The 26,896-nt window shown below is 37.1% G+C and overlaps 1 protein-coding gene across 1 annotated transcript; it reads right to left on the bottom strand.

Moving 5' to 3' along the window:
- LOC131047469 (uncharacterized) lies at positions 1-26,537 on the bottom strand. Its single transcript, XM_057981372.2, has 2 exons — positions 25,952-26,537; positions 1-1,467 (listed from the first exon to the last, which is right to left on the bottom strand). The coding sequence occupies exons 1-2, from the start codon at positions 26,387-26,389 to the stop codon at positions 400-402; spliced, it is 1,506 nt and encodes a 501-aa protein (XP_057837355.2). The 5' UTR covers positions 26,390-26,537; the 3' UTR covers positions 1-399.
- Positions 26,538-26,896: the final 359 nt, after the last annotated feature.

Raw genomic sequence — 26,896 nt, 5'->3', positions numbered from 1 at the left:
GCATGGAATTGGAGAGAGATTTTTAAATTTCATTTCGCAGTGCATTCCAACATAAATAAAAAGATTCCATCTGACAACGAAGAGAATTTCTGCCATGGCGTAAAGTCGAAATAACTCCAATTGTCACTTCACTGTTTACCCAATTGTATAATCTTTTTAGTTAGTTCAACTTCATTTATCTTAACTGATGAGATTTATTCATGTTCAGATATGGTGCATATGCCTCCAATAACGTCAATCAAATTTTTATCCTATTTTGCATCCTTATTCAAGGGATGAAAAAGAAATTTGCTATCTCTATTCAAACCCACTGCAGCCATTATTGGCATGATGGCAATGAACATAAAGTGAGATAGTCAATAAGAATTGAGCCAGCTCAATCACAGATACGGTACATCTTTAATTGAGGTCTACATATATTGAGATTTTTCCTCCACTCCCATCCCCTTCATGTTCTTTATAAAAATCATCACTTGTCCAATACCCAGTGAATTGACAATTATTTTCCCCATTAATCCGCGATTGTTGAAGCACCTGTGGAGCCTGAGCAACCATTGCAGCTACTCCTCCATCTTCATTCCCTTCACATTCTTCATCACAACAATCACTGATACAACATCCAATGAATTGGCAATCCTTTTCCCGATTACTCCGTGATTGTTGATGCACCTGTTGAGCCTGAGCGACCACTGCAGCTGCTTCTCCACCCTCGTCCCCTTCACAATCTTCATCCGAGCAATCACTTGTCCAATACCCAATGAATTGGCAATCCTTTTCCCCATTAGTCCGTGATTGTTGAAGCACCTCTTGGGCTTGAGCAACCACTGCGGCTTTTGCTGCAGAAACCGCCTCTGTTTGAGGCAATCTAACGACCCCTGTTTTTGACTGTACCTTGGTAGTTTCAGCCGAAGCCAGTCTCACAGCATTTCTGGAATGCAACAAGTCAATATACTTATCATGAAGGGCAGGGTTCTTTACTTGTTTCAGCACTTCAGGACTCACAAGTGTTTTCTGTATTTGCCAATGAGAATCTTCTGAAAATCTAGAGAGTGACTTCTGCCACTTAGCTGACTGTGTCTGCCAAAATGTTGACTCCTTGCTGGGTTTATGAACATTATCAGGTGTAACAGGTAGATTACTAATTGGAATCAATAAAGACTGCGACGATGGATCAAATGTTTCAACAGCAGAAAATAGATCTGTTTCATACTCTTTATCAGCATTCTTACTTCTTCTCAGCATCTTCCTTACAGTCTTATGTGCAAGCAGAATTTTTTGTTTACTGCTCCCTGACCTTCTGCTAGTTGATCCTGCCGACCTCAACAATGCATTGACATCATCAGCAAAGGGCCTGATAGGAGACTCACAAGTGCTCCCTTTAATCCTTGAGCGTGGTTGAGAGACAGGTGGAGTAGGAAATGCTGAATAAAATCTGTCAAAGCATTCCTTGGATGACTTGCCTGGAACCTGCAAAGAAAATAAAGTTACAGAAGAAATGACAATGATATTATTTAGATACACATAAGCATAGTGCATTGTACAACTAATATTTCCTTTTTTCTTGAAAGCATATTCTTATATTGATACAAAGGAGATAATAAAGCGAAAGGTCCAGAGATAGAAGGTAAAATTCCAGTTTAGTGGCAAAGAGAAGTCTCTCAGTCATTGACACATCCTTATTTTTAAAGAGGCTCATGTTGGTGATTACCGGTTTGAGGCACCAAGGATAGTTTTCAGTTCCTGTGGCATTATGATTAAGTGCATAGATAATAGATATCAAGTAAGATACTTCCCATACAAAACATATCAATGATAGTTAAACTATAGACAACACTAATCATATGGATCGTTTATCTATAGGAGGTTTGTTAATGATAAGAAGTCCTTCGCTGATTGTTTGTACTTTGCAGACAAATGCATGATGTAGCTCAATCATGACATAAATTTAGTGCTGGAGTGTGGCTACATCATGTGAAGCGCTGATAATACATGTCACTTTCAGGTGCCTATTACAGGGTCAGCGTGGTTTGCATACACTAAAATGCTTTTGAACAAATTAAATTCCATTTCAACATAGATATAGAAAGGTTCCCATATATCTAACCACCATAACAAACACTGAAGCATGAAAAATGCAATGACAAATACTTAAAAGAAAACCGGAACCAAAACAAAGTTTGTTTTAGGGCTTTGCAAGTAAATATATTTAGTTCAGCAACAAATCTTTGAGATTAAAACAGTATTACAAAATAATATTGTTTTAAAATGTCACATTGCAAAAATATCTTTACTAAAAACAAGGTAGATTGTTACTCGAAAGTGGGAACAATAAGGAATGCTGTATAAGATGTTCTAGAAAGCACATCAGGTAGATGATTGCATAGTAACTTGCAAAAAGAGTACACTACACAATCAATAAGACTAAAATATATGTACTTCTGGAAGGGAACTCCACCTGAAAGCAGCCCATTATTTAAGTTACCATGTGTATCATCAAGAACACAATGCTGTCGTAACATAGACAACAAAAGTAAGTAATTCAAGGATCTTAGTGCAAGTAAAAATATCTGGCAAAGCCCCCGTTCATGAGGTAATAGCAAGGAAAGATAATAAGAGTAATGCTTGTTGGAACTTATCCCCCCACGGCCCCTGTTAGGGTTCCGCAGGTTAAACTTTGGTGCGCCCTCCAATGAAATTCCAGGCTGGGCTGGAACTGGAATGGTGCTACAAGATGAAACCAAGAACTTTATTAAGGGTTGTTCTTTTTCCTATGAACTAGGACCAATAATGAGGCAGAATGTGAAGCTATGGTCACTGCTCTCTTGTTGGCTAAATCAATGGGTTGCAGGAATTCATTATTTGAAGGGGATTTGGCTAATGTTATCCAAGGTTTGAAAAATTTGACCATCCAAATTAAAAGTTAAGAGTGTCTTACCAAGCAATGTCTATTTGCAAAGACTTTGAGGACATTGTCTTTGTTCATTGTTTTTGTCAAGTAATGCCCTGGCAGATCACATGATTGACCAAATTCCCTTTTGCGCATTGGTCAGTAATCAAGCCAATACTTGGATGGCCTTGAACCCCCCTCATTAAAATAAAAATCAGTGTGATAGGTTTGGATCATAGTTTTAAAACCCATGGACTCACCACGAACTTGCGAGTCCATTGGCGGGCCAAGTCGACTCGCCAAGGACTCGTGAGCCGAGTCCTTAAAAAAGACTCGCAAGTTTTTTCGATGGACTCACACAAGCTTTTTGGTCCGACTTGCGAATCTTTCACTCGGACTCACGCGACCTAGTTAACACGCCCATCCAAGCATCCATCAAACCATTTCAAGAACATCAAGATGTCCCTACAGATTGTTAACCGCGAAAAACCAGCAAACAGTTTTAATAATAAAAGAAGAAAGTCTAGTAAAACCTAAACTTTGGACTCACACGAGCTTTTTGGTCCAACTTGAGAATCTTTCACTCGGACTCACGCGACCTAGTTAACACGCCCAACCAAGGTTTTAAATAGTTTTTTTTTTACTTTTTTCACTCATTTGGCATTGTTGCTTGCTGAAAACAGGTTTGTAGGGTTTAAAGGAGGAGAGGAAACAAGATTAAAACAGCAAAAGAGATTTAGGTAAGGATTTTTCCTCTTTTTTTTTCATTTCCATGTTTTGAAAATTAAAAAAAACTTGAAAAACAAGGGGATATGCAGCCAAAAAAAATTATATTTCCCTTCCTAACTTATTCCCTTATATTTTTTTCTTGTTTTTGAATGCTATTTTTTCCAAATGATTCATTATCATTTTTTTTTGTTGATTTTCCACAAAACCCTGCTGATTTCTTTATTTTTTCATGTTAAAACAGCAATGGCAAGTTCAACTCCAAGGGCAACCCCAAGGTCAGTAAGACAAAAAGATCAAGCATGGAAGTATGGGATTCCAGGAAACAAAAAGGGGGAGGTCACTTGTACCAAATGTACGAAATGGATGACTGGTGGAATCAATAGATTAAAATACCACCTTGCACAAATACCTAGATATGGTGTGGAGATATGCCCTAAATCAACTCCAGAGATTATTAGAGAGATGAAGGCCCTTCTTGTTGAGCATGATATGCAAAAGGAAGAAAGGCAAAAACAAAAGAAGCCATGGCAGCTGCAATGAATCCCACATTGTCCACTTCAGGTCCTATTGGTCACACTTGTGGTCGTGGAAGCCCAAATTTACGTCAGCCACTTTCATCTTTTGGTGACAATGAGGGTGAGGCTAGTGGCACTACTGTTAGATCAGACCCTAATTTTTTTGTTCCATGGAATGTTTTGGGTGCACAACCTTCACTTGAAGGTACCAAATAGAATAGAGAGAAGCATGAACAAGCAAGGATAGCAACATCAAACTTTTGGTTTTACAATAATATACCTTTCGATGCGGCAAACAATGTGTATGGGAAGGTTTGGTTAATGCATTAACAGTTGCGGGTAAGGGGTTTAAGGCCCCAACAGGTCATGACATCAATGGGCCATTGCTAGGGCAAGCTGTAAGAAATACACAAATTGTGGTTGATGATTAGAAAAAAATTTGGAGGAGAAAAGGATGCAGCATTTTATCAAATGGATGGACAGATGGATGGAATAGGACTCTTCTCAACTTCTTGGTGGCTTCAAATGGTTCAATGGTATTCCTAAAGTCTTTAGATGCCTCAAATGAAATTAAAATTGCAGACACTTTGTGTAATCTATTGGATGGGGTGATTCAAGAAGTTGGAGTTGAGAATGTTGTCCAAATTATCATGGACGACGTAGCTGCATATGTATCTGCAGGTAGAATGCTTATGGAGAGGCATCCTACGATTACAAGGAGTCCTTTTGCTGCACATTGCTTGAACTTGTTGCTAGAGGACATTGGGAAGATTGGATGGGTGAAAAAGGTGGTTGAAGATGCAAGAAGTGTCACCAAATTCATCTACAACCATACTTGGGTCCTTGCTTTGATGAGAAAACACACAAATGGCAAGGACCTCGTGCGACCTGGCGTGACATGATTTGCTAGCCACTTCATCACTTTGCAGAGCATTCTTGGTGCCATTCCTCATCTTAAGCAGATGTTTGTCTTTGATGCTTGGTTGGAGTCTGCATACTCCAAAAGACTTGAAGCAAATAAGATTGTAAGCATTGTTTTTGATGAAAGGTTCACCAAAAGTGGAGAGGAGTTAATTTTGATAAGTAACGAACACAAACATAAACTTTATACATGATAATCTATTTGCTAATTTTAGTTTTTAGGGGTTAATTTTGTACTAATTTAAATTTTGTTTTCATTTTTTTACATGACAGAACCTTTGGTAAGGGTTCTTCATATGGTGGATGAAGAGGGCATGCCAATGGGTTTCATTTATGAGGCCATGGATAGGGCCAAGAGGCCATTTCACATTACTATCGTGGAAATACAAGAAAATGTGAAATCGTTTAGCGCATCATCCATCGTAGGTGGACAAACCAACTCCACCAACCGATACATGCCTTCACCTACTTCTTGAACCCGAAATTCTACTTCTTTGATTCATTTAGGGTCGATGAGATGGTCATGGCAAGTGTTATTGCATGCATTGATAAGATGGCACCTGATCCTGAGTTGAGAGACAAAGTTCTTGATGAGTTGGAGGTGAGATTTGACATTTGCTATATCTTTATTTATGAATTTGGAAATGTTCATTATTGAGTTTAACACTTTGACTATCTATTTATGAATTTGGAAATGTTCATTGATCAAGATCTACAAGAGTGCAGAGGGGAGACTCTTCTCTTCACAACTAGCAATTGATAGGAGAGGAAAACAACAAACAGGTAAAAAATTTAGTTCAATACTGCAAGAAAAAAACTACAAACTTGATTGTTACATTTTTTTTCTCAATTCTAATATTTCTAAATGTTTTTTGTAGATTTATGGTGGGAGAGTTATGGTGTTGGCACACCTAATCTTTAAAAGATAGTTGTTCATGTTTTCTCTCAACCATGCAGTGCTTCTGGGTGTGAACGAAATTGGAGTGTATTTGAGAGCATTCACACAAAGAAGAGAAATAGATTGACACAAAAGCACCTCAATGATCTTGTCTTCGTTCAGTACAACTTTCGCCTTCAAGTTAGAAAGGTGGAGGGTGTTTCACATGAGGCCATTGGCTTGGATGAAATTGATCCATATGGTGATTGGACCGTCAATGAACAAAATGATGGTGACGATGTCCTTCTTACCGAAGAACTTGCAGAAATAGAGAGAGGAACAGCACAAGAAACAGAAGGAGCAAGATTGGATGAAATGGAGGAGGATGAAGATGAGGACAAAGATGAGGACTTTGATTTAGAAGAAGAATCATCTCACCATTTAGATATCTCAACACCTACTGCTACTACTAGTAGCTCAAGGCCTAAAAAATTGAGCTGTATTAGGAGAAGTACAAAGAGGAAGATGTAGTCTTCTCTTTAGTTTGTTCGTTGTTGTTTTTCACATTTGAACATATCATTATATGTAATTTTGTAAACATTTATAAACTTATGCTGCTATTAAACATTTTAAAGTTTGAAACTATGAGTATGATGAAATTTCAAATATTGAGTGTTTGGAGATCATATGACATGTGTAATGTTTCAATTATGGCTCTTATGTTCTCTAAATGCATTAATTTATTTTTGTTTTTTTGTAAAACTATGGGTTTTTTTTTGCCGAGTCCTTTGGCGAGTCTTTCACGAGTCCGAGTCTGAGTCCAATTTTTTGGTTTGCCGAGTCCGAGTATTAAAACTTGGGTTTGGATAGATTTGATGGGCCCAATCAAGTTATCTTTTCACAATGTGGAGTCCATGTTAAAAATGATATGATGATATATAGTCATTGATTCCCCTAGCAATGTCCACAAAGGATGTGTCATTTGAAATTTGAAAGATGGCAAGTGATGCATGTGAGTTGGTCTTATTTATAATGAATTCATTTGCCTCCTTAGTGGTCTTTTGTATGTTGATGTGCAGTGGTTTGTATACAGGGCTGTTCTGTGTGGTGTGTGGTAATGGTCATTGCACATTTCTCTGGTGTATGGCCTTTTCTTCATCAATGGCATGGATCACAAGAGTTCAATTGAGTATAGCAGAGATCCTCAGTGTCATGATAAGGTTTCAGGCAATCAGCTTTGAAAGATCTTCCATTGTAAGGATTATGTGTTGTTGAATCTTGTTAAGAGTGCTCTAGGTAAAGAAGGCAATGAAGATGATGGGTCTATCAAGTCTAGGGCAATAATTGTGGTGGATTTCTACGCCACACTAGAAATGTTTTAAAAAGATTACGAAGTGGGTTGAACTTTTGTGACTTCCAAAGGAGACAAAAGTGGAAGAAGAAGATGGGCCTAATGCAAAAGATGTAGGGGATGGCATTGGTGCATCAACTCCATGTATTATCATGGCTCTTGAGTCAAAAAATGGTGGATTGAAAGAATGGCTTCCAACAATTAATGGTGATATCAAGAAGGTTACCACCTCTTGCCAAAATCGATCATCATTAAGGGACTTAAGATGTAAGTAGTGCTTATGCTGAATTGGGCTGTGAAAAGGTCTGAACTTATATTCATGGTGTTAAATTTTCAGCTTTCTATAATCCTAGTCAGACCAAGGACGTAATATTGAAACAAGAAGTGATTGTTGATGATGGTTGGTGTGCCAAAATGAAAAGTCAACATGTGGGCTTCAAAGCTATTGTTGGCATTAGCGGATGTGGTGTCTCTTGACCTTCTTGACGGATTTTTGGGCTCTAGGTCTGCTTGTTTACACCATGTACTTACAATTGGTGTTTGACTTGTCAATGGTGGTCTTTCTCCTTTTTTCCCTAGTTGTTTGCTGCCACCCCTATGTGGGCTTGGATTAGGCTTTTCTTTCTTATGTTTTTTATGTTCATAATGTGCTTCATTTTCTTGGACAGGAGCTCCTATAGAATCCCCCTACTCTTATCTTAAAAAATATTTGGCTAAGCACACTACAAAATATTTCAATTGAACATTCTTCAAATTGAGGTGTTATTTTAGTTTAGTCTGAGAAGCAAAGTTTACAATTTCACTCATTCTACAAGTTAATTTCTAGAGGTCCATATGAAGTCATCCCCGGCCCCAAACACGGCATCTGTAAAATCTTGAAGACAGTGGGATGAGAAAATGTCCACCACTATCTCTAGGGTTCAAGCCCTAAAAGGGAAAAATTCAAGGACACGCTATTGTCTAAAGGATAGCTCAGGACACATCCAAGCATCCATCAACCATTTCAAGAACATCAAGATGTCCCTACAGATTGTTAGCCGCGAAAAACCAGCAAACAGTTTTAATAATAAAAGAAGAAAGTCTAGTAAAACCTAAACTCTGTATTCTTCCCATCTTACACTGTCATTGAAAAAGAAGAAGATGAAGAGGAGCAACACCAATGCCAACTCCTTGACATATGTTTTCAATTCCCATTAATCATTCATCTACCTATTTTCTACTTGAAACTTCATCATTCACAAAGATTTATTTTTCAATTCTGCAAATATGAAATAATACTAAATTTAACGTTAAAATATTAGTTGTGCTGATTTTTTAGATCTGTTGTATTATAATATTTTGAAATTGAAATGGTATTGCAACTTCTGTGTATCCCCTACTTCGGCACTTTGTGCAAGCTGACATAAGAACCAGAAAGCAAATTCTTGTGTTTGTAACAACTGGTTATTATTTTTTATTTTCAACTTGCAATGGACTAATCAAATCATGTCTTAGGAATCGTAGAAAACTCAAAGAATGAACTTAGGTGTATCCTTTTCTTCCATGCTTCCTACAACCTGAAAAAAATATAAGGAAAACCATTGTCTAGAATTTGAGTCTTGAGTCCTTGACAAATTTTATTAGTAGTAAATATTTAAGCCTTATTGTATTTTTGCAATGCCAAGATGAGTTCCTTTGGCCTATGACAATAAGGAAGTGTTGATGTGTTTTTATGCACATGCAAACACAGAATAAAATACCATAAGTATCTTATCCTCTCTTGAACAAAATCTCTTGGATGCTGAAGATTAGCTTGACGATCATTCGAGTAGACTCCAAGGTTCATGAAAGTAGGGTCACTAGGTGTGGATAAGCTTAGTTGGTTTGATGTGATTATGCGGGAATCACAAGGGGACTTACATTCGAATGCCTAAATGATTGATTTGTTGGAACTTAGGTCCTATCTACTCAATTGGAAGATTAAAAAAAAGAGCAAAGAGATGGGGTTTGAAAGAGTCTATTTTAGGCCTTAGAATATAAGAAGATAGATGAATGACTAGGTGGAATCCTACTAAGGGAGGTCTCACCATCAAGCTGAACAATTTGACACAAGCTCAGTACAATCTTCTAAGGATATTTCAAAGATATTTGAATCAATACCATCAAACATCGATTACCATTCAAGTTAATGCATAAACAATGAATGTAGAACGATTCGAAGTTAAGCTCATATCATTCCAATTGACCACGCAAGGCTCACTTACAATGAGTAAGAGGCTAGTGGTATGGACAAAATTGCCAAGGACAAGGTTTTGCTCAAGGACCTAGGCAAAATAGTAGACCACTTAGGAATTTCGCTCTGGACCCTTTGGAAGGGTCAGGAGCGAAATTTGCATTCTTGGCTCAAATTCTTCTCACTTTGTGACCATACTTGCTCATATACATGTCCAAGGATGCCCTCAATCTCGACCAACACCAAGCTTGATGCAAAATTGGAGCAAAATGGAGTTTTTAAGGATTTCGTTCTAGACCCTTTGGAAGGGTCAAGAGCGAAATTTGCATTTTAGGACAAATTCCATCATGTCTCTACTCCAAAATGCCTTCCAAGCCAAGCGTACGCTATCCTTCTTTTCACCAAAGCCTAGGAATCCACAACTTGACCTTCATCATGAGCAAATTAGGTGAAATTGGGAATTTCGCTTTGGACCCTTTGGAAGGGTCAGGAGCGAAATTCTTGATTTTGACTTGATCCTTCATTTTCTTCATTTCAATTTGCTTTACAAGGCAAGAATACCTCACTCCACCTTCAACCATGCCATAAGGATCAAAGTTTTGGCTTCACTCAAGGAGAAAATAGGTGCTTTAAGGAATTTCGCTCTGGACCCGAAATTCTTCTTTTAGGTTGATTTCTCTTACTTGGCTCCACTCTTCTCACTTTGTTCTACCTTGACTCTCCATTTGGATCCTTCTCTCATGCTTGCAATACTTTGTTTGACCTCAAAATGGCTAGAAAGGAGAATTTCGCTAAAAATCATGGCCAGGGATAGGACCTATCTAGGATTTCACTCTAGACCCTTTGGAAGGGTCAGGAGTGAAATTCAAGTCCTAGCCTAAAATCTTCATCATTGATGGCCACAATCCATTCCTAGGCATGCCTAGGGGTCATTCCAAGCTCATTTCACCTTGATCCACACTTGGTTAGACACAAAAAATGGAAGGAAAAGAGGGATTTTAGGAATTTCGCTCTGGACCCTTTGGAAGGGTTCAGAGCGAAATTCTAGTTTTGAGCACATTTCCTCAGTTTTTCAACCCCAATCCACCTTAAAAGGCAAGGACACATCAATCTATTCCTATCCAGGCCATAAAAACCAAGAACTTGACTTGTTTTGAAGGGGAAATAGGTCTTCTTAAGAATTTCGCTCTAGACCATTTGGAAGGGTCAGGAGCAAAATTCTCCTTCTAGGCCAAAATCCTTCACATTTGGTGATCAATAGCAACTCAAAGCCATGCTGAGGACAAATCCAATCCTATCTCACCCTGACCCACACTTGACTTGGCACAAAACTGGGAGAAAAGAGTGGTTTTGTGGAATTTCGCTCTGGACCCTTTGGAAGGGTCAGGAGCGAAATTCACACTCTAGGCTTGATATTTCATCTTTTCAACTCCAATCTTCTTTGGAAGGCAAAAATACATCACTCTCCACCCAAGGAACAAGGTTTGTAGCCTAAGCAAGGGAGCAAATGAAGTTTATAAAGAATTTCGCTTTGGACCCTTTGGAAGGGTCAAGAGCGAAATTCATCCTTTAGGCAAATTCTTCATCTTTTAATGCCTTCAATCACCTCCCAAGGCAAGAACATGCTTCAAGGAACAAGGATGTTAGCCCAAACAAGGGAGAAAATAGTGTCTAGGGAGAATTTCGCTCTAGACCCTTTGGAAGGGTCAGGAGCGAAATTCTAGTTTTGGGTTGATTTCACACTTCTTTTCTCCTTCTCATACCTTGGACATACTTTGTTAGGCTTCCTTCCATCATGATCATGTGAATTTTCTCTTCAAGTTGACATCTTGCTCAAGATTTTGTGAAAAATAGGGTCTTACAAGAATTTCACCCTGGACCCTTTGGAAGGGTTAGGAGCGAAATTCACATTTAGGCTCAAATCTTGACTTCATTTTTCACATTTCTTCATCCAAACAAGTGTTTTTCCCTCAATAATGCTTGGGAATGAGTTAGTTCTAAGTTTGGGTCAAAGTAGAATGTCTTATGGAGAATTTCGCTCTGGACCCTTTGGAAGGGTTAGGAGCGAAATTGAAATTCGCTTTGGACCCTTTGGAAGGGTCAGGAGCGAAATTTGACATTTTGGTCTCTCCGTCAAGATTCATATATGGAATATAACATTTAAGTATAAGTGAGAAGATCACTTATACTTTAAGTTATATTCCATATATACTGTCAGGATGTTTGAGAGTAGTTTCGCACCTCCAGGAGTTATAATGCAAACTCTAGTTTTTGGAGGATTCTTCAATTTTCCAGACTTAGTCAAATTTCAGGATCAGGATGACATTCCAGACAACCAAATTTCAGGATCAGGATGATATTTGAAGATCAGGATGACATTTCGGACTTCATCACTCACCAACTTGACTTAACTCAGATCTTCAAAAATGATATCCACTCACCAAGCTTCATTGACCTCCTGAAACTCAAACAAGACACTATTAGCAACAAGAGCAAAACTATCCCTAAGGGAGACTTTCAAAGAAACCCTAACCTGGAGCACCTGCTGACTCACCTTGGCTCAAGCAGAGCCTGCCATCTGAGTGATCCCCCTGGCAACACTCAGCATGCAAAGGCTAACAGAAAAACCCTAAAAGACCTAGAAACAAACCCCAGAAAGCAAAAAAAGTAGGGGTCCTCATTTGCAATGGGGCGATGTGTGAATACATCACAACAGTTACATATTTGGAGAGGAGGGCAATCATTGTCTCCCACCTTCTCACTTCATCACCCTTGCCTATATAAGCAAGGTCACTATGTAAATTACATACACTCATTATGTATGATAATTATTGCTATTTGTGCTAATTTGGTTTCACTTGTAGAAGCTTATATTGTGCAATCTGATTCTGGCTAGTCCAAATATGGTATCAAAGCCATATGTTTGCACAAAGGTTGCTTGACTCTCTTGACTTCTAGCATACCAGTTCTCCCTCCAAGCTCGCAAGTCTCCTCACATCAAAGTGTCTCCACACATAGCTCTATCATTGGAGTATCATGGAGTCAAACTGTCATGACCATTGAACCCGAGAAGCTCAAGAAACAAAGAACACTCTCCATTTGGAAAAAATGGTAACTTCAATAAAATTGGGCAAAAAAAAAAAAAATTAGCAAAGGACCAAATGACCCACTACCCATTTGCCTATTTCTAGTAAAAAGCTTGTAGGTTTTGTAGTTGCATGTTTTTTGCAAGTCAAGAGTTTTCTAGACAATTAATCTCTATTGATGCCAATAGAAGTCGTCAGAGTGGCCTAATTACAAAGCATTGATCTTTTGATCAGCAGGTATTTGCAGGTGGTGTGTGATCGTCATCCAAAGCATTTGTTCACAAGTTAATTTAAAGGCGGCTATTTTAGAAGGTTGGTGTTATGCAAAATAAGGACCCTTCAACTTTGCGCCTTTCAATAGCATGTACCAACTTCCAATTGGTCTGTAGACCTAATCTCTTGAACTTGTTTTTGGTGTGTAATGTTTGCACAAATGCCAAAGATTGCTTATGCTCTTTCCAACTACCAAAAATTGCAATTTTTGAAGATCTACGATTGATTCTTGTGAAAGATCATTTGGCATTGGACTCTAGCTTAGCTCACCTACCTTAATGCCTTCATCATCTCCAACTCTCCAAATGGCATGAATTTATTCTTAGCCCATTGACCTGTTTGAAACAACTTCTATTCAAAATGTGTGAGGCCCTCTAACTGCTACAACATGGCATGGAATGGTCCTTTTTTCCTTTGACAGAAGTTTTTTAGGCTGAAGAGTTGTATTTGGCCAACCTTGGCTAAATAAGAAGCCAAATCAGCAGGAGTGCAGCCACAAGCGGCCTTCTTGGCTGCCATCCACAGAGCCTCACACCCATCCACAACATAGCACTCTCAACAACTTCCAAAAAGACCAAGTCAATGACAACACTCCCCCTCACACGCATGCCTTGGTGTCTTTATCATTGTCAATGTAACCTATTATGTATGGTTAGTTCATCATTGACAATTTTCAGATTGTAAATTTTATGTTGAACTCTTGTTATCAACAAGTATGCACCCTAGCTAAGCTATCAACTTAGCTACTTGTTGAAACATGAATGACCTCTCAAAGTGTGGGCCTAATAGTTAGAGGTCAACCTCCAGAGAAGGTTGGTTCCTATTGGAACTTCACCTAAAACCTACTCTCAACTATTGATTTTCAATGGAAAAGGGGAAGAAGTGCTGGAAAATGAAAAGTGCAACTCTACTAAGGTGATGCACCGGATTGTTACTAAGACCTATATCACTATTTTGCCACACAATTTTCAAATATTCAGATGATTCTTGCACAACTAGAGCATTGCATACATTCATACATCAATATTTTGCAAGAAGGTTTTGCTTTCTGTACAGTCCTTAAAAGGAAACAAGAGTTTTCACAGCTAAAAAACTGATTTTTCACACTACACAACAAAACAACCTGCATGGACATAAGTATTGTGCTGTTCTAAGGTGCTACAAATGAAACATTAATTTAAGGATTTCATAAAATCACAGAAAGGGGAAACTAACTTTTGAAGGCAAAAGAACTACACTTCATTGATAAAAAGGTGTTCTTACAATGGTATGTTCTGAAAATACTAGATATCTTGCTTAAAAATGAATGTTTACATCTGCTGGTTCAGTCACAAGGTGACTAGTTTTTGAGTTACAAGATTGGGTTTCTTCTAGAAAGAGCTCTAAAGCTACAATACTTTAGCAAAAAGAAAGCAAGAACTAACTTTAATCTGAGCCTAGACTCTCTATATCTCTACTTTACATCTAACTTCTAAGAGAATATAGAACATCATTTATGAGATGAAATGAATGCTAAGAGACCAGGTCCACCTGCTTGGGCTCCTAAGAGGAGTGCTTCTTGACTTGTCTTCAATGCTTTGACCTTGTTGGAAACTTTCTACTTGATAACTGTGGCTGTCTTGGCTTGGAATTGCCCCTAGATGCTTGGAACAGACTCCAAACTGGGTCAAAAATCTTCAAACTAACTCCCTATATCTTATCCTTTGGTCTTCTCTTTGCTGCTCCATTTTACAATTGACCAATCAACTAACCCAAATAATAGGACATGTGCTTTTCCCTTGCTTTAGAAGTTGGGAGAGGCTGGGGTCGGATGAAACCAATGTTCCACAAAGTTTATTGACAAGGGGACAAGGTAACACGAGGAGGGGTTTTGGTGATTGGGGGACCAAGGGCCTAAATTTTGGGGACGGTGAGGGTACGGCAAGGGGATAACTTTGAAGCATTGGGAGGTGGCGGTGCTGATATAATAGAGGTGAATTGAAATCTTCAAGGCAAAATCTACAATATAGCATCTCTATGAATGCCCCATGAAAAGCCAACAAGTTTTCACAAAGTTAAAGGTTATGCCATATAGCAAGCAACACAGTGGCATCCCCAACAGAGGCGGCGAAAGTGGTGGTGCTGTAGGGGGGCGTTTCCCCAAGTCCCCAAGTCTCGGAAACGTCTCCCTACAAGGGACGCGGTTTTTTTGGGGGGGAACGCGTACCCATGGAACACCGGATGAAACAGAAAAAGGACACTTATAACCCCTCCAACAGCTCCAAAATGTATCATCATAGCTTCAAACTGACACTGGGCATCTTCACACATGTCAAAATGACACTTATGAGACCCAAATCTGCTCCTTTCCACTGCATTTTGTGCCCCTCATAATGCCATTGTAAACTAACATCTTTATTTTGCTTTTGTTGTTCATCTATTTCTCCATTCTTTCAACAGTCCACCCATACTTGCATCTTAAACTGCCTCTCACTTGGTATCACCAGTCCTTTCAGCTCATTTCTTGCATAGTCATTATCTCTGTCAATCTTCTGTAGATTTTCCTGCTCTTTGGACTGTCAAAACTGAGGAGACTCTCTTCCTTGTCAACTGTCATACCATTTCTTTATGTATTTTAAAAGCACTTATAACTTTGTCCTTTTATTGGTCTTATCACTGTCTTTGCTGATAACAATCATTAACTTTGCTTCATATCCTCTCTAAAGACTGTCACTCTTTAAGTATTGCCCATTTGAGGTCTAACTATGATGACACCCGTTGTTTCTCTCATGGACTGTCCTCATACAATGCTGTCTTTGCACTTATCCACTGTCATGCTCATGATGACTGTACTATGACAGTCCTTGTTGGTGTTGACTATCATGGCACATGTTTGCATGACTGTCCTCCTTGCTTTAATCTGCTTTCATATGCATTCTTTATCTATGTTATACCACTGTTCTTGTCTGCACTTTCATGACTTTTTTAAGCCTTCCTTATTATCAAAATCTATCTATTGGACTGTCATTTCTATTATATTGATTGTCACCTCTGGACATTCATGGCTCAATGCCACATTATGCACTTGCTTCTAGGACTGTACATGCTCTCTTTTGGTCACTGATTTCCATGACAGTCTTCTTACATTTTCTTCACCATACTACTTGAATTGTCACTTCGATTACCAACAAATGAGTCTCAACTTAACAGAGGACTCTCATACATAATTGAAGATATCTTACCTTTTAGTCGCGGACTTGTGACCTTACCTATGATGACATTCACTCATAAGCTGTACTCTCCTAAATGACTGTCATTTCTTGATGTTTGCTCAATGTCTTTCATTGTGTCAAGAGACCTGCAACTGTCTTCATCAAAACACTTAAACCTCTATAAACTAGAGTAAAAGGTCACATGTCATGCAAACTTTTCCCTTTTTTTTAGTCAACAAGAAGGTTTATTTCTAACATAGTACTCCTCTCTTCCTCTATCTTCTTCTCCTGTTCTTGCTCTTTCTCTACACCCTTATGCACCTCTTCTTGCGTATTCTCCGGAATTTCTGCAACTGTTTCAACATTCTTATCAGTCTCCATGTGATCACCCAAACCGGTTTCCAGATCTCCATCACTACCTAACTGTTCATCTGTTCTCTTCTCCAAATCAACTGTACTGCTATCAACACCAAGTGTACTCCCTTCCTGACCAGCTTTTGTGTTTATTTTCTCCATAGGCGAAGACAAAGTATTCTTTATCTCTTCTGCAGCCTTAGCTGTTGCATCCTCAGTCTGTAAACTATCCTCCAATAGTCATCCTGATCTCTTCCCATTATGATATTCACTCTTTCTTTTGTTCTAAATCTTGTATTAAGAGCTTGCACAATCTTGGCTCTATCTTCCTTGGATAAAGGACTACACACCATATCTAAAGCTCATGTCCTCACATTGGATTCTTTCATCAGTGCATCTTTCCTTCTTTTAGTCAAGGCTTCTAGCAACTCTACAAGTAACTTATCTACAATATCATTCACATTCTTCTCAAAAGTGATCAGATACCAGATAATTGATTTTTCTATCTTCTTTGTCTATCAGAGGGGTATCCTTATATAATTCTGCAGAGACCTCCAAGGACTCATGCTGACAAATAGCATTCACTACACTGTCAAAATCAAGCGGTTGATAATCAGCATCAACCGGAGGGGAACCTGTTTTATTATTCTTTCCTTTTTTCTTGTACTGTAACAATCATGAGGGGACTGTGACTGTCACAATGTGATCTTCACTGAGCACTACCTTCCTGATGCTTCTTATGAAATGTGAACAAACCTTTTGTCTATTTCAATCAAGTGTTGACTGAAACTACAGACTCACAAGTTTCTTTCATCCTAAGTCAGCCATCACGAGGAAAAGACACTGTGAACTGATTTGATACAAATAGAAAGTTCCCTTTTAACTTAAACTTTCATTAACAAAGCTTGTGCCATTGCGATTTCTTCATACCCCTTAAGATCCTATACATGGATGAAACCTCTGCCTTTCTTCATTTTTTCACTGAGTTTCATGCCCTTGACCTCTTTCATCTCTGTCCTTCACATCACTATCATGATTTCTTGTTACCATATTCCTGTCCAAACCATCCAGCTGGTTGTCACTTCAAACGTACTCATACAATGTGCTTTTATTAACCTTCATGAAACATCCAAACAGCTAGCTCATAACCTTGAAAATCCATGGATCTGTTCTTATTATGACAGGGTTTCTTGTGATCAGTGGAGAAAGGTATGATGACATCTATCGAGTTGCATGAGGGTGTAAAGAGTATCATTATTTGTGACCAATGTCATCTTTCGATCTTGTTGCTTTTTTAATAAATCATAACCTCCAATAACCATGACAGTGGTTACACAACATTTGCAGTTCTCATCTCCTATACTACACATTGTTCAAACTAAAGGACTCAAAAACCATGAACATCTTAGCAAACTGCCATAAAGATTTCTCAGTTGTAGTTTATGAATGGAGCTCAAAGAATGACAGTCCTGTCTGTAGCTGAGAGACATAGTCTCACATGCAAGCTCTGACATGTGAAAAGATGATGACATCCAAGGATCTCTCAACCTTTTTACTTTTTTCCTCTCATCATGATTTTATGCAAAGATTAGCATGAAATCTCCAACAAACAAGAGCATGTGAATAAAATGCATAACTATCATAACCTATGGTGCAAATAAGGCATCCTTCATATAATCAAGAGGTTTTACCAAAACAATATCAGACCTAGATGCTATTGTTCTCCCACATGTATGGTGACACAAAGAGTCTTAAATATGGCTCTTAAGACTCCTTTAACTCTTATTATGAAACTGTAACTGCTGGACTGCTTCATTAAGCCTCTATCTGCCATTGTAGCTCCATTCTGGTGCTGGTAAAGATGAACCAGAAAATAGGGATTCTTTTTTGCCTACGTATAGGGTTTGGTGAGAAAACTAACTCATGACTAGTTAGTTTTTGAAACCAAAGGCAACTCACATATTAAGCTAGGTTACAAGAACAAGCTGTTTGAATCAAGACTTCCCTTCAAAGGCACTAATAAACTTAACGTGGCCTTCTTTATTGCTTTGATTAAGTCACCTAAGACCTTTTCCTAAACCCCAGACCTCACAAGAAATGGTCGCAACGTGGGTTTTGCTTGATGTTAAGTAAGATAGACATGAATACTTTAGCAAACACCATTAAACAAAAGAAAAACATATGACCATGTAACTCAACAGGTGTAATTTAGACAAAATATGCATTTTGGACAATAGAACTGAAAAAATGCTACCAACTCTCAAACATTGTTCTGCTAAGTTTTATCATCCATTGTTCCAAAAACCTTCATCTCTACAATTTCTCTTGTTCTCCATCTTCTTAACCTATTTTGCATGACATCCTTGGCATAATAGAGATATCCATCTCCTTGTTTTTCTCCATAACACTTGTAGACACCATCATAGACTAGAAATCCTCCTAGGGTTTCTTCATAAGTGCAATCACTATATACACCACAAGAAACACCACCACATAACTCTCACACGATGCTTAATTTACATGCTATTGGTGAGGTTAGAATATGCCACCAAGGGGACTAACTGAGGCAATCTCCCAATACACCCAACTTTTTTAATTCCCCCAAACAACTTTAGTCAATTGTATCTTCTCACATATAGGTCAAGTCAAGGTTCTACAAGCAAGGTAAAACTTGGAAGAAATAGGCAAGCAACCTCAGAAAGTTATACAGTGATTAAAGCCAAAGACAAGAGCACCTAGACCAACATCCAACAGAGTCACTAGTACTTGGGGCCGTACATAGGCACCCAAAGGTCAAACATGAGAGCCTAGGGGTTAGACACTACCATCTAAGATTTTACCAAAATTCTTCCTCTTATAGTTTCAATGCATCTTTAACCTTCTACAACCTCAATCAACAAAACATGAAATTTCGCAACCTTCTTTGTCCATATCCTAGTTATATTCTCCGTTGCCAACTCTAGTGTTTGAATGAAATTTAGATCTAAATGCTACAATTTTTTTTACTTTATTTGAATGAAATTAGATTAGCTAGGTGCTTTTAAACACAACGAAAGAATGAAGTACTACACTCTATTCAACGATGAGAGGTTAAACTCATTATCTCTAAGTTGTTACTAATGATTACTTGTTGTGTGTTCTTCTTCATCAATCAACTATGCAAGTCTCTTCTCCTCTCTATTTTTGTTAGTTCTTCGGTCCCTAAATCATTACGTAGGTCGTTTATACATTAACTATTCCAAATTGTGGATGTTTTGGAGGTGCAATTGTTGATCCCCATATTACCTATTGACATATTTCTCCCACTTTATTGAGGAAAAAAGGAGAGCTTAAAGTTGAGTTGGCTTTCAAAACAATTCTTAAACTATGGATTGTATTTAGTGATGTTCCTATTTATTCTCAAACTTATATTACCAATTCTAGCAATACATTTTTAGCTGATAATTGCTGTTTGGCCCATGTTGGTATAATTATGTAATATGGAAACAAGAGTTTAGGCCCATCGCTTTTGGAAATCGATGTCTTACCAATAAGAATTTGGTTGAGAAAACTTAGAAGAAAATGTTGACCATATTCCATGCATGCACTTAAGAAATGGCATAAATATCTACTAACAAACGTTTAAAGATTTCAACAAATCATAATAACGTTAAATGACATTGTTTATGTCCAATCAAGGCAAAACCTTTTCTACAGCTCCTTAGTGTTTTTTAGTTTATTACAAAGTTCCTAATAAATGGTGAAATAACCCTCCTACATAAAAGAAATTGAATTGTCAACCACACATGATATACAAGATAAGATTTCTTGACGAAAAAAAAATTGCATCTACTGCAAGGACAAGTTATACTTGAGTTATAATTCTCACTTTAACCTCCTTAAGATGAAAGCATTGCCCACTACAAATCATTCATAATCTTCTAAACCCTTCAAGAGAATAACAAAAAAATAAAAGAAGATTGTTGACTAAGCAAAATTTGTGAGCAATGATAAGAAGCCTTAGACCATCTCATTAGAAATACCTATATTATAACCATAAAAGATGCAATTTAAACCTGCTTTATTTCAGTGTAAAGCAAATAATTTTTGAAAATTTGTAAGAACTTAAAAACAATGTACACATACTATATCAATATGATTTCAAAACATGTAAGGACCTTTTAAGCCTCTACAAATTTAAAGTTGAATAACAATACATTTAAACACCACTAGTTTCAAATTTTACTACATACAAAGTCAATTTAATTCAAAACCATCGATTTGTCCATGAGTACCAATAGCTCAAACATGAATCAAACCAACTCCTCAAGGGATCAATTCTTTGATAACCCCTTACAAATAGATTTAATCTCAAACATTAACACAAATCAGAGTTTTACGATGACTAAATTTATATGAACTTTCTTCCTACATAATAACAATTAAAGAAACATCATATGCTCAAATCAACATTCATTTCCGAACATGGGAAATCAGAAAACAGCCACTTAATATATAACAACAAACAAAAAAACATCATATGCTCAAATCAACATTCATTTCGAAATATAAGAAAGCATAAAACAACCATCGCCCACCCATATGTGTTTGAAGAGAAAAATGGGTGCATCCTTGTAATGTCCCCAATTCTTAGTGACTATTAATTGAATTGATTTTTATTAAGTTGACAAAAAAATAAAAGAAATATTTAAAAAGGCGACTCAATAATAATTAATTTAATTAAATAATTATAAAATAATAAAATATTATTATTTGTCCAAAATATGATATATATTTAAGTTGGCAAGTCGGCCTAATATCCTAGATGCTTCTTGGAGTCCTTTATAAAGAGGCTGAATGGAAGAAGGAATGCATGATTGAGTTATTTCTTCTTGTGGAAAATTTTCCTATTGGCTGTAACTTGGTTTCAGCTTCATTCGAAGGATGAAAACCCTTGTGAATTTGGCGAGTTGGACAAAAACCTAGCTCATCCATTGGAGGTTCCATCACAGGGATCTACTTGTGCTTCCTTGTTAATTGATTGGAGAAAAGAGCAGAAATTCTACATCAGATTTGAAGATCATATATTCGGGCTTCTTCATTTGGTGAATTGGGCTATTATTTGACAAGGATTTCACCCTAGATTTGGAGCGCCATATTGTAGAAGGGGGGCGACTTGCCCTAGAGGACAAATTGGGTGATTTTGTGGAGCTTGGTAATTTAATTTCATTTTTAGATTTGGGGCAGACATGCTCATCATCCTTTAAGAAGCGATTTTGATGCTTGTTATCATCATTTAATTAGGGCTTTGCCTTAAGATTGGAACGTGCTTATCTGAAGGAGATTTGTGAGTTGTTGGAAGACATTTTAAGCATATGGAGCAGCAAACCCTAGCCCATTTATAGCAGACCTGAGCACCTCAATTTGGAGCTGCATTTTAGGGCCTGTAATTAATTGCACTAGGGTTTGAGACCCTCATTTTGGGTGTTCTTAACTTAGCCATCATTTCAAGGACAACTTTGCATATATTTATAAACCCTATAATTTATTTCTGTTTATGGACAGCAGACTTCTGGGCAAGTTGGGTATTAAAATCTGCATATCTATCTCTCTTCTATCTCAGAAAAAGTTAAGGGAAATTGTTGTTTTTCAGTACTGAACATTTCTGGGCAGATATTAAAGTAGTTGTTAATCTGAAACCTATTTCTTTAGTTGGTAAATTCAGATCTGATTCTGACATAATATCTGGGACTGCAATTGAGGTTTATTACATGCAAATAAATTTTCAGAATGTTGTGCCCTAGTTTGTAGAATTTGTTGTCTTTTCCTAGTATCCCTATTTGGGGATATTACAATCCTCTAATTCTAAATTGCTTTTACGTTGTTGTTTTACAATTCTTCTCCTTTTTTAAAAGCACTCATGCATTAGAAGTTTTCAACACTACATTGCAAAAAGAAGCTTTGTAATAATAAATAAAATTATATAACGAGATGTAACTTAATACAAAGAGCAAATGTTTGCATATTGCAAACAAGCCACTCAAAATCTACAACAAAAATAAAACAAAAATAAAGTAAGAAAAAAATTACATGCAGTGAAATAGAAATTTGAATTTTCAACAATATGCCTAGGAACTATAGCTCCAACACAAAATATCTCCCAATCAAAATCAACCAGCTCTGTAACAAGTTGTCCCGAGAGATATTTAAAACTAACATCTCCAAATCGAAGTCTCTCCTTAGGTCATAATAATGACAACAGTCAAGTACATACATTTCCCATGATCTTTTCATTCCAAGTAGGGTTGAGCTCCCCCATCTCAACTTCTATCAGCCAACCAAAGGTTTTCTATATTCCCAAATTGTACAATGTAATTTTAGCAAACGAAACCTCTATTCCCAAACTGTACAATGTAATTCTAGCAAATCAAACCTAATGGTAATATCGAACTCGATCCAAGACTTGAGCAATCCAATATTTTGGTCAAAGTGCCTTAGGTTTAGGTTAAGGTCCCATGAAGGGGACTTCCTAAACAATTTCAGTGGGTGCTGCTGAGAGTTTTTAGGAATATTTTAAAGCTGGTGGTCCCATGATTTAGTAGTGGAGATCAGCTTAAAAGTTTAAGCTCCAAAATTTAGAAAAGCTGGTGATCTCATCAAGAATGCGGCAAATAAAAAAATTAATAAATGAACACCATTTTCCTTCTATTTCTTGTGGCAGGAATTTAAAATAGTAGCTAATTGACAAGTGGCAGAAAAAATCCCTAAGCTGGTGGGGCAATTTCTAACCCCACCCCAATTGCATCCACTGAAATATGTAGTCCTAAAATTTTGGGGCTTTTATTTTTCAAAAAAAGATTCAAAATTATCCTGTAGCATTATTTTTTTGATTCATGGGGGACCTCCAGCTCAATTAAAATAGATCCCAAAGCCCCCCTCATGAGACCTTACCCTTAGTCTAACCTAAATAGGGGGAATGAGTTTCGTCACTCCTAAGGACAACTCCCCTCTCCTCCAAAACCAATCAAACCCATGTTGCTACGGTTGATTTTATACCAGTGCAACCATCTGTGGATCAAAGAAGCTCCACTTTATACCATCAATTACAATATTCATGGGCTAGGTCATAAAATTGATGAAAAGGATGCAAGTGTTGCTTCATTTTAACAATAGCATTGTTAGGATTAAGGTGTCATCTACCTTGTAAATCCTATGTTAAATTGCAAGGTTCTAACGTCCTTAGAAAGTGTCCTAAGGCACTTAGGGTTTATTGGAAAAATATTTTGTAATATTTATTCTATTTCTCACTATTGTTAGTAATACATTCATAAGGGATGAACATGTTCCATTGACAGCAATAAAGATGGATTTTGAACACAATTATTTAATATTGGAAACTTAAAATGGGATAATTATGGGAAGTGGACAAATGAATGACCTTTGGGCTTCTCCAAGTGGACGCTTGAAAGAGGCAACAGTGGTCTCTTGGTATTCTGTCATTTATTGCATTTAATGTAATTTTCGTCATCAATGTTTGTGCACCAATGTTGGAGGGAAAGTATTGGAGCCAAAACTGGTGTCCTTTTGACTTTCGTTGAGGTAATCTAAACATTGAAAATGTTTCAAATGAAGAGTCTTCTTTGGACACCTTGTTTGGTGGCTTTGGATTTCTTGTCATTTTATATAAACAACTCTGTGGATGTATAATGAAAAAGGAACGATTGAATTTAGAATTACTTTGCAAAAACAAAGATAGGTTGTAGGCATAAGGAGGTTGGTCACGGGTCCACAAGTGTTGCCATGTTGGAGGCAAAGAGGAGAATGGAAGTGAATGTATTGTAATCGCATTTATTGTTAATAATACATACTTCATCTCTCCTCTCGGTAGAGTTTTTTTTCCTACAAGGGTTCCTCCACATAAATCGTGTGTTATGTGATGTTCTTGTGTTGCTGATGTGTGCCTCTTTGCTGCTATCTTATGGTGATGTTACTCATTGTTTCTTGTTGTTATAAGTTCACATAAGGAAGTGCTAATAAGCATGATATAAAGGCTGTATTTTAGAATCATAAAGAAGAAGGATCTAAGCATGATTTCCCACATCAAGGCAACGTAATTTTTAGATTTGCATATAAATTTCAAATTTTCATATTGTAATTGCCCAAGCCTTGTTTCCCATCCTTTGATTGATTTATTGGATAGAGATTGAACTTCACAACCTTTGGTGTTTGAAACCTAGATATTTCTCAACAAGCATTTCCTTGTTTGTATCTTACATTTAGCAATAGGAAAAGAGATGAGATGTTTTATAAGAATATCTCAAAAACCAAGTAGAGTGTATAATATATCTCAAGCAAACTTCTCGAATCTTTCAAGTAGGATATATTTTATTTATAGATATTTCTTGTGCTCTTCCTCATTGTTTCAAACAGTATATCATCAAAGAATAAGATAACGAACTTTCCTATATATTTGAATGTTTGCATCATACTCGTGACAAAGAAACATAACTAAATTAATTACTAAACATTAATTTACATCATCAAGGCAACAAAACAAAGATTAAGAAAAGAACATGTTTAATGTCTCAACAATACTCATATGTTGTTTATATAATGAGGATAACATGGTTAGATATTTGTGGATCCAAGACAATTTTGAACAGTTTTTATAGTGCTTCAACTTTACAAACTCAAGATGTCCATATTAGACTTTTGCAAATTGGCTCTTCTAATAAACACGTTCTTTATGGCATTTCTTTTCTTTATTTCTAGAAGTGGGGATAACACCCATTGATCAGTCATGTCAAAATGATTAGTTGACTAGCTCCACACAAAATTCATCCTTTCCAATAGGAAGAGTCCAAGGCTTCTGAAACCAAGGTGGTTTATGTTTATAACCCACAGATCCGACATTAATAGTAAAAACCATTTCCTCACATCACGAAAGTAAACCACATTGAATAAAATCTCATTTCCATAAAAGAATTCCCTATGGCTGACATCAAACATCTCAGCAAGGTTCCAGATAAAAGGATGGATCTAGTCAAACCAAAATAGATTTCGTCTAGATTGGATCCCCTAAAGATTGACTGTATAAAACATAACTTGCGTGGAGCAGCTAAGGGGAAACCTAGCTCCAGAGGGGCAGGTAGAATACTCCGAGATAGCAATGGAATGTCATTCCTTACTTAATATTAGGCCTTATCAAACCTTGAAAACGCTCGAGCCCTCTTGAAATTACTAAGAATAGCAAATACAGAACGGATGGAAGACCCTGATAATTGAAGCCGATTCACAAAGCATCATTCGGGTAGCCATCAATATGTTTGCTATCATTCACACTAGCAATATTAAGTTCATCAAGTATATCACAAGAGAGGTAAACAAAGGTGGTTGATCACCTTCCTATTAGATCATGTAGCTGTTGATTGACAGTTTTTCTTCTTCAGCAAGAAGCACTCTCCAAATTAAGAGTAAACATTTCGTGGGTGTGTAATTGATTATAAATAAAAATCAATGAAACCCAACCAGGCAACTTGAATAGGAAACATAAATAATGTATACATAAATACATACCAACTTGGCAATCTGCTTCCAGAAGTTGGGAAGAGGCTTGATTTTGTAATAAGCATTGTGAAGGGCAATATCCTGCTCCTTACTCCATCCCTCGCAGCTCGATCCTCCCAAAAGTGGTGTGCATTCCTTCTTCTTCTTCTTCACATATGCCCTTTTTTTTTCCAAACAATCGCCATTATTTTCCTTGCCGGAGTTGGATTCGGAGACTGCGTTTTTGCTGAGGCCTGTCTTCTTCCTCTTCTTGGCCATCTTTGTCGTCTCATCATATTCGGGTGTAAGGGGGTTTGGCACAAATTCTGTTCGAAACCCGGAAACATTGTAGTGGGCAGTCGCATTGTCGATGGGTTTATCACAATTGTGGCGGTGGGAAAGCCTAACGGATTTTTTCTGTTGTTTAGCGGCTGTGATCTGTTTTCGCTGTTCAGCGTTGCGTGCCATGATAGAATCAGATGAGCGTTTGGGCTTTCGCCCACTTCAGCGCGCCTCAAACATTTGAAATTCATTTTGAGCGGGCCTCAACTAGTTTTGTAGTATTTTGATTAACTCCTTACAGGAATTCGTTTCCCAATGTTTTGGTTTAACACTTATCTTATTGTGGTGTTATATAGCTTTTTATTCGCCCCCGCCCTCTCATTTATATATATATATATATATATTCTTGTGTATCTTTTTAATATTAATATTATTAACTCTATTAATGCATTTATAAAAGTATCAATCAATAAAATCATGAATTAAAATAAGTTAACCAAATTTAGTAATGTTCATATTTTTTAATTTATTTCAAAATATACAAATTGATTTATATATTATTCTATTGGATTATAGAGAATGTACATAATTATAACATAATTATAAAATTACAATAATATCTATAATTAATTCAAACCTTAATAATAACCTTTATTTTAACCTTAACATAATTTGTACCCTAGCCCAAATTTT

The sequence above is a fragment of the Cryptomeria japonica genome, chromosome 7, assembly GCF_030272615.1.
Source record: "Cryptomeria japonica chromosome 7, Sugi_1.0, whole genome shotgun sequence".
In the NCBI taxonomy this organism is placed as follows: Eukaryota; Viridiplantae; Streptophyta; class Pinopsida; order Cupressales; family Cupressaceae; genus Cryptomeria; species Cryptomeria japonica.
Note: the sequence above shows the minus strand (reverse complement) of the source record. Positions and strands in the feature narration are given on the sequence as shown.

Coding starts and splice junctions, on each gene's coding strand:
- LOC131047469 (XM_057981372.2), bottom strand. CDS start 26,389: ATGGCACGCAACGCTGAACAGCGAAAACAGATCACAGCCGCTAAACAA. Junction 1,468..25,951: donor GGAAGCAGATTGCCAAGTTG/GTATGTATTTAT, acceptor TTTTCTTTGCAG/GTTCCAGGCAAGTCATCCAA.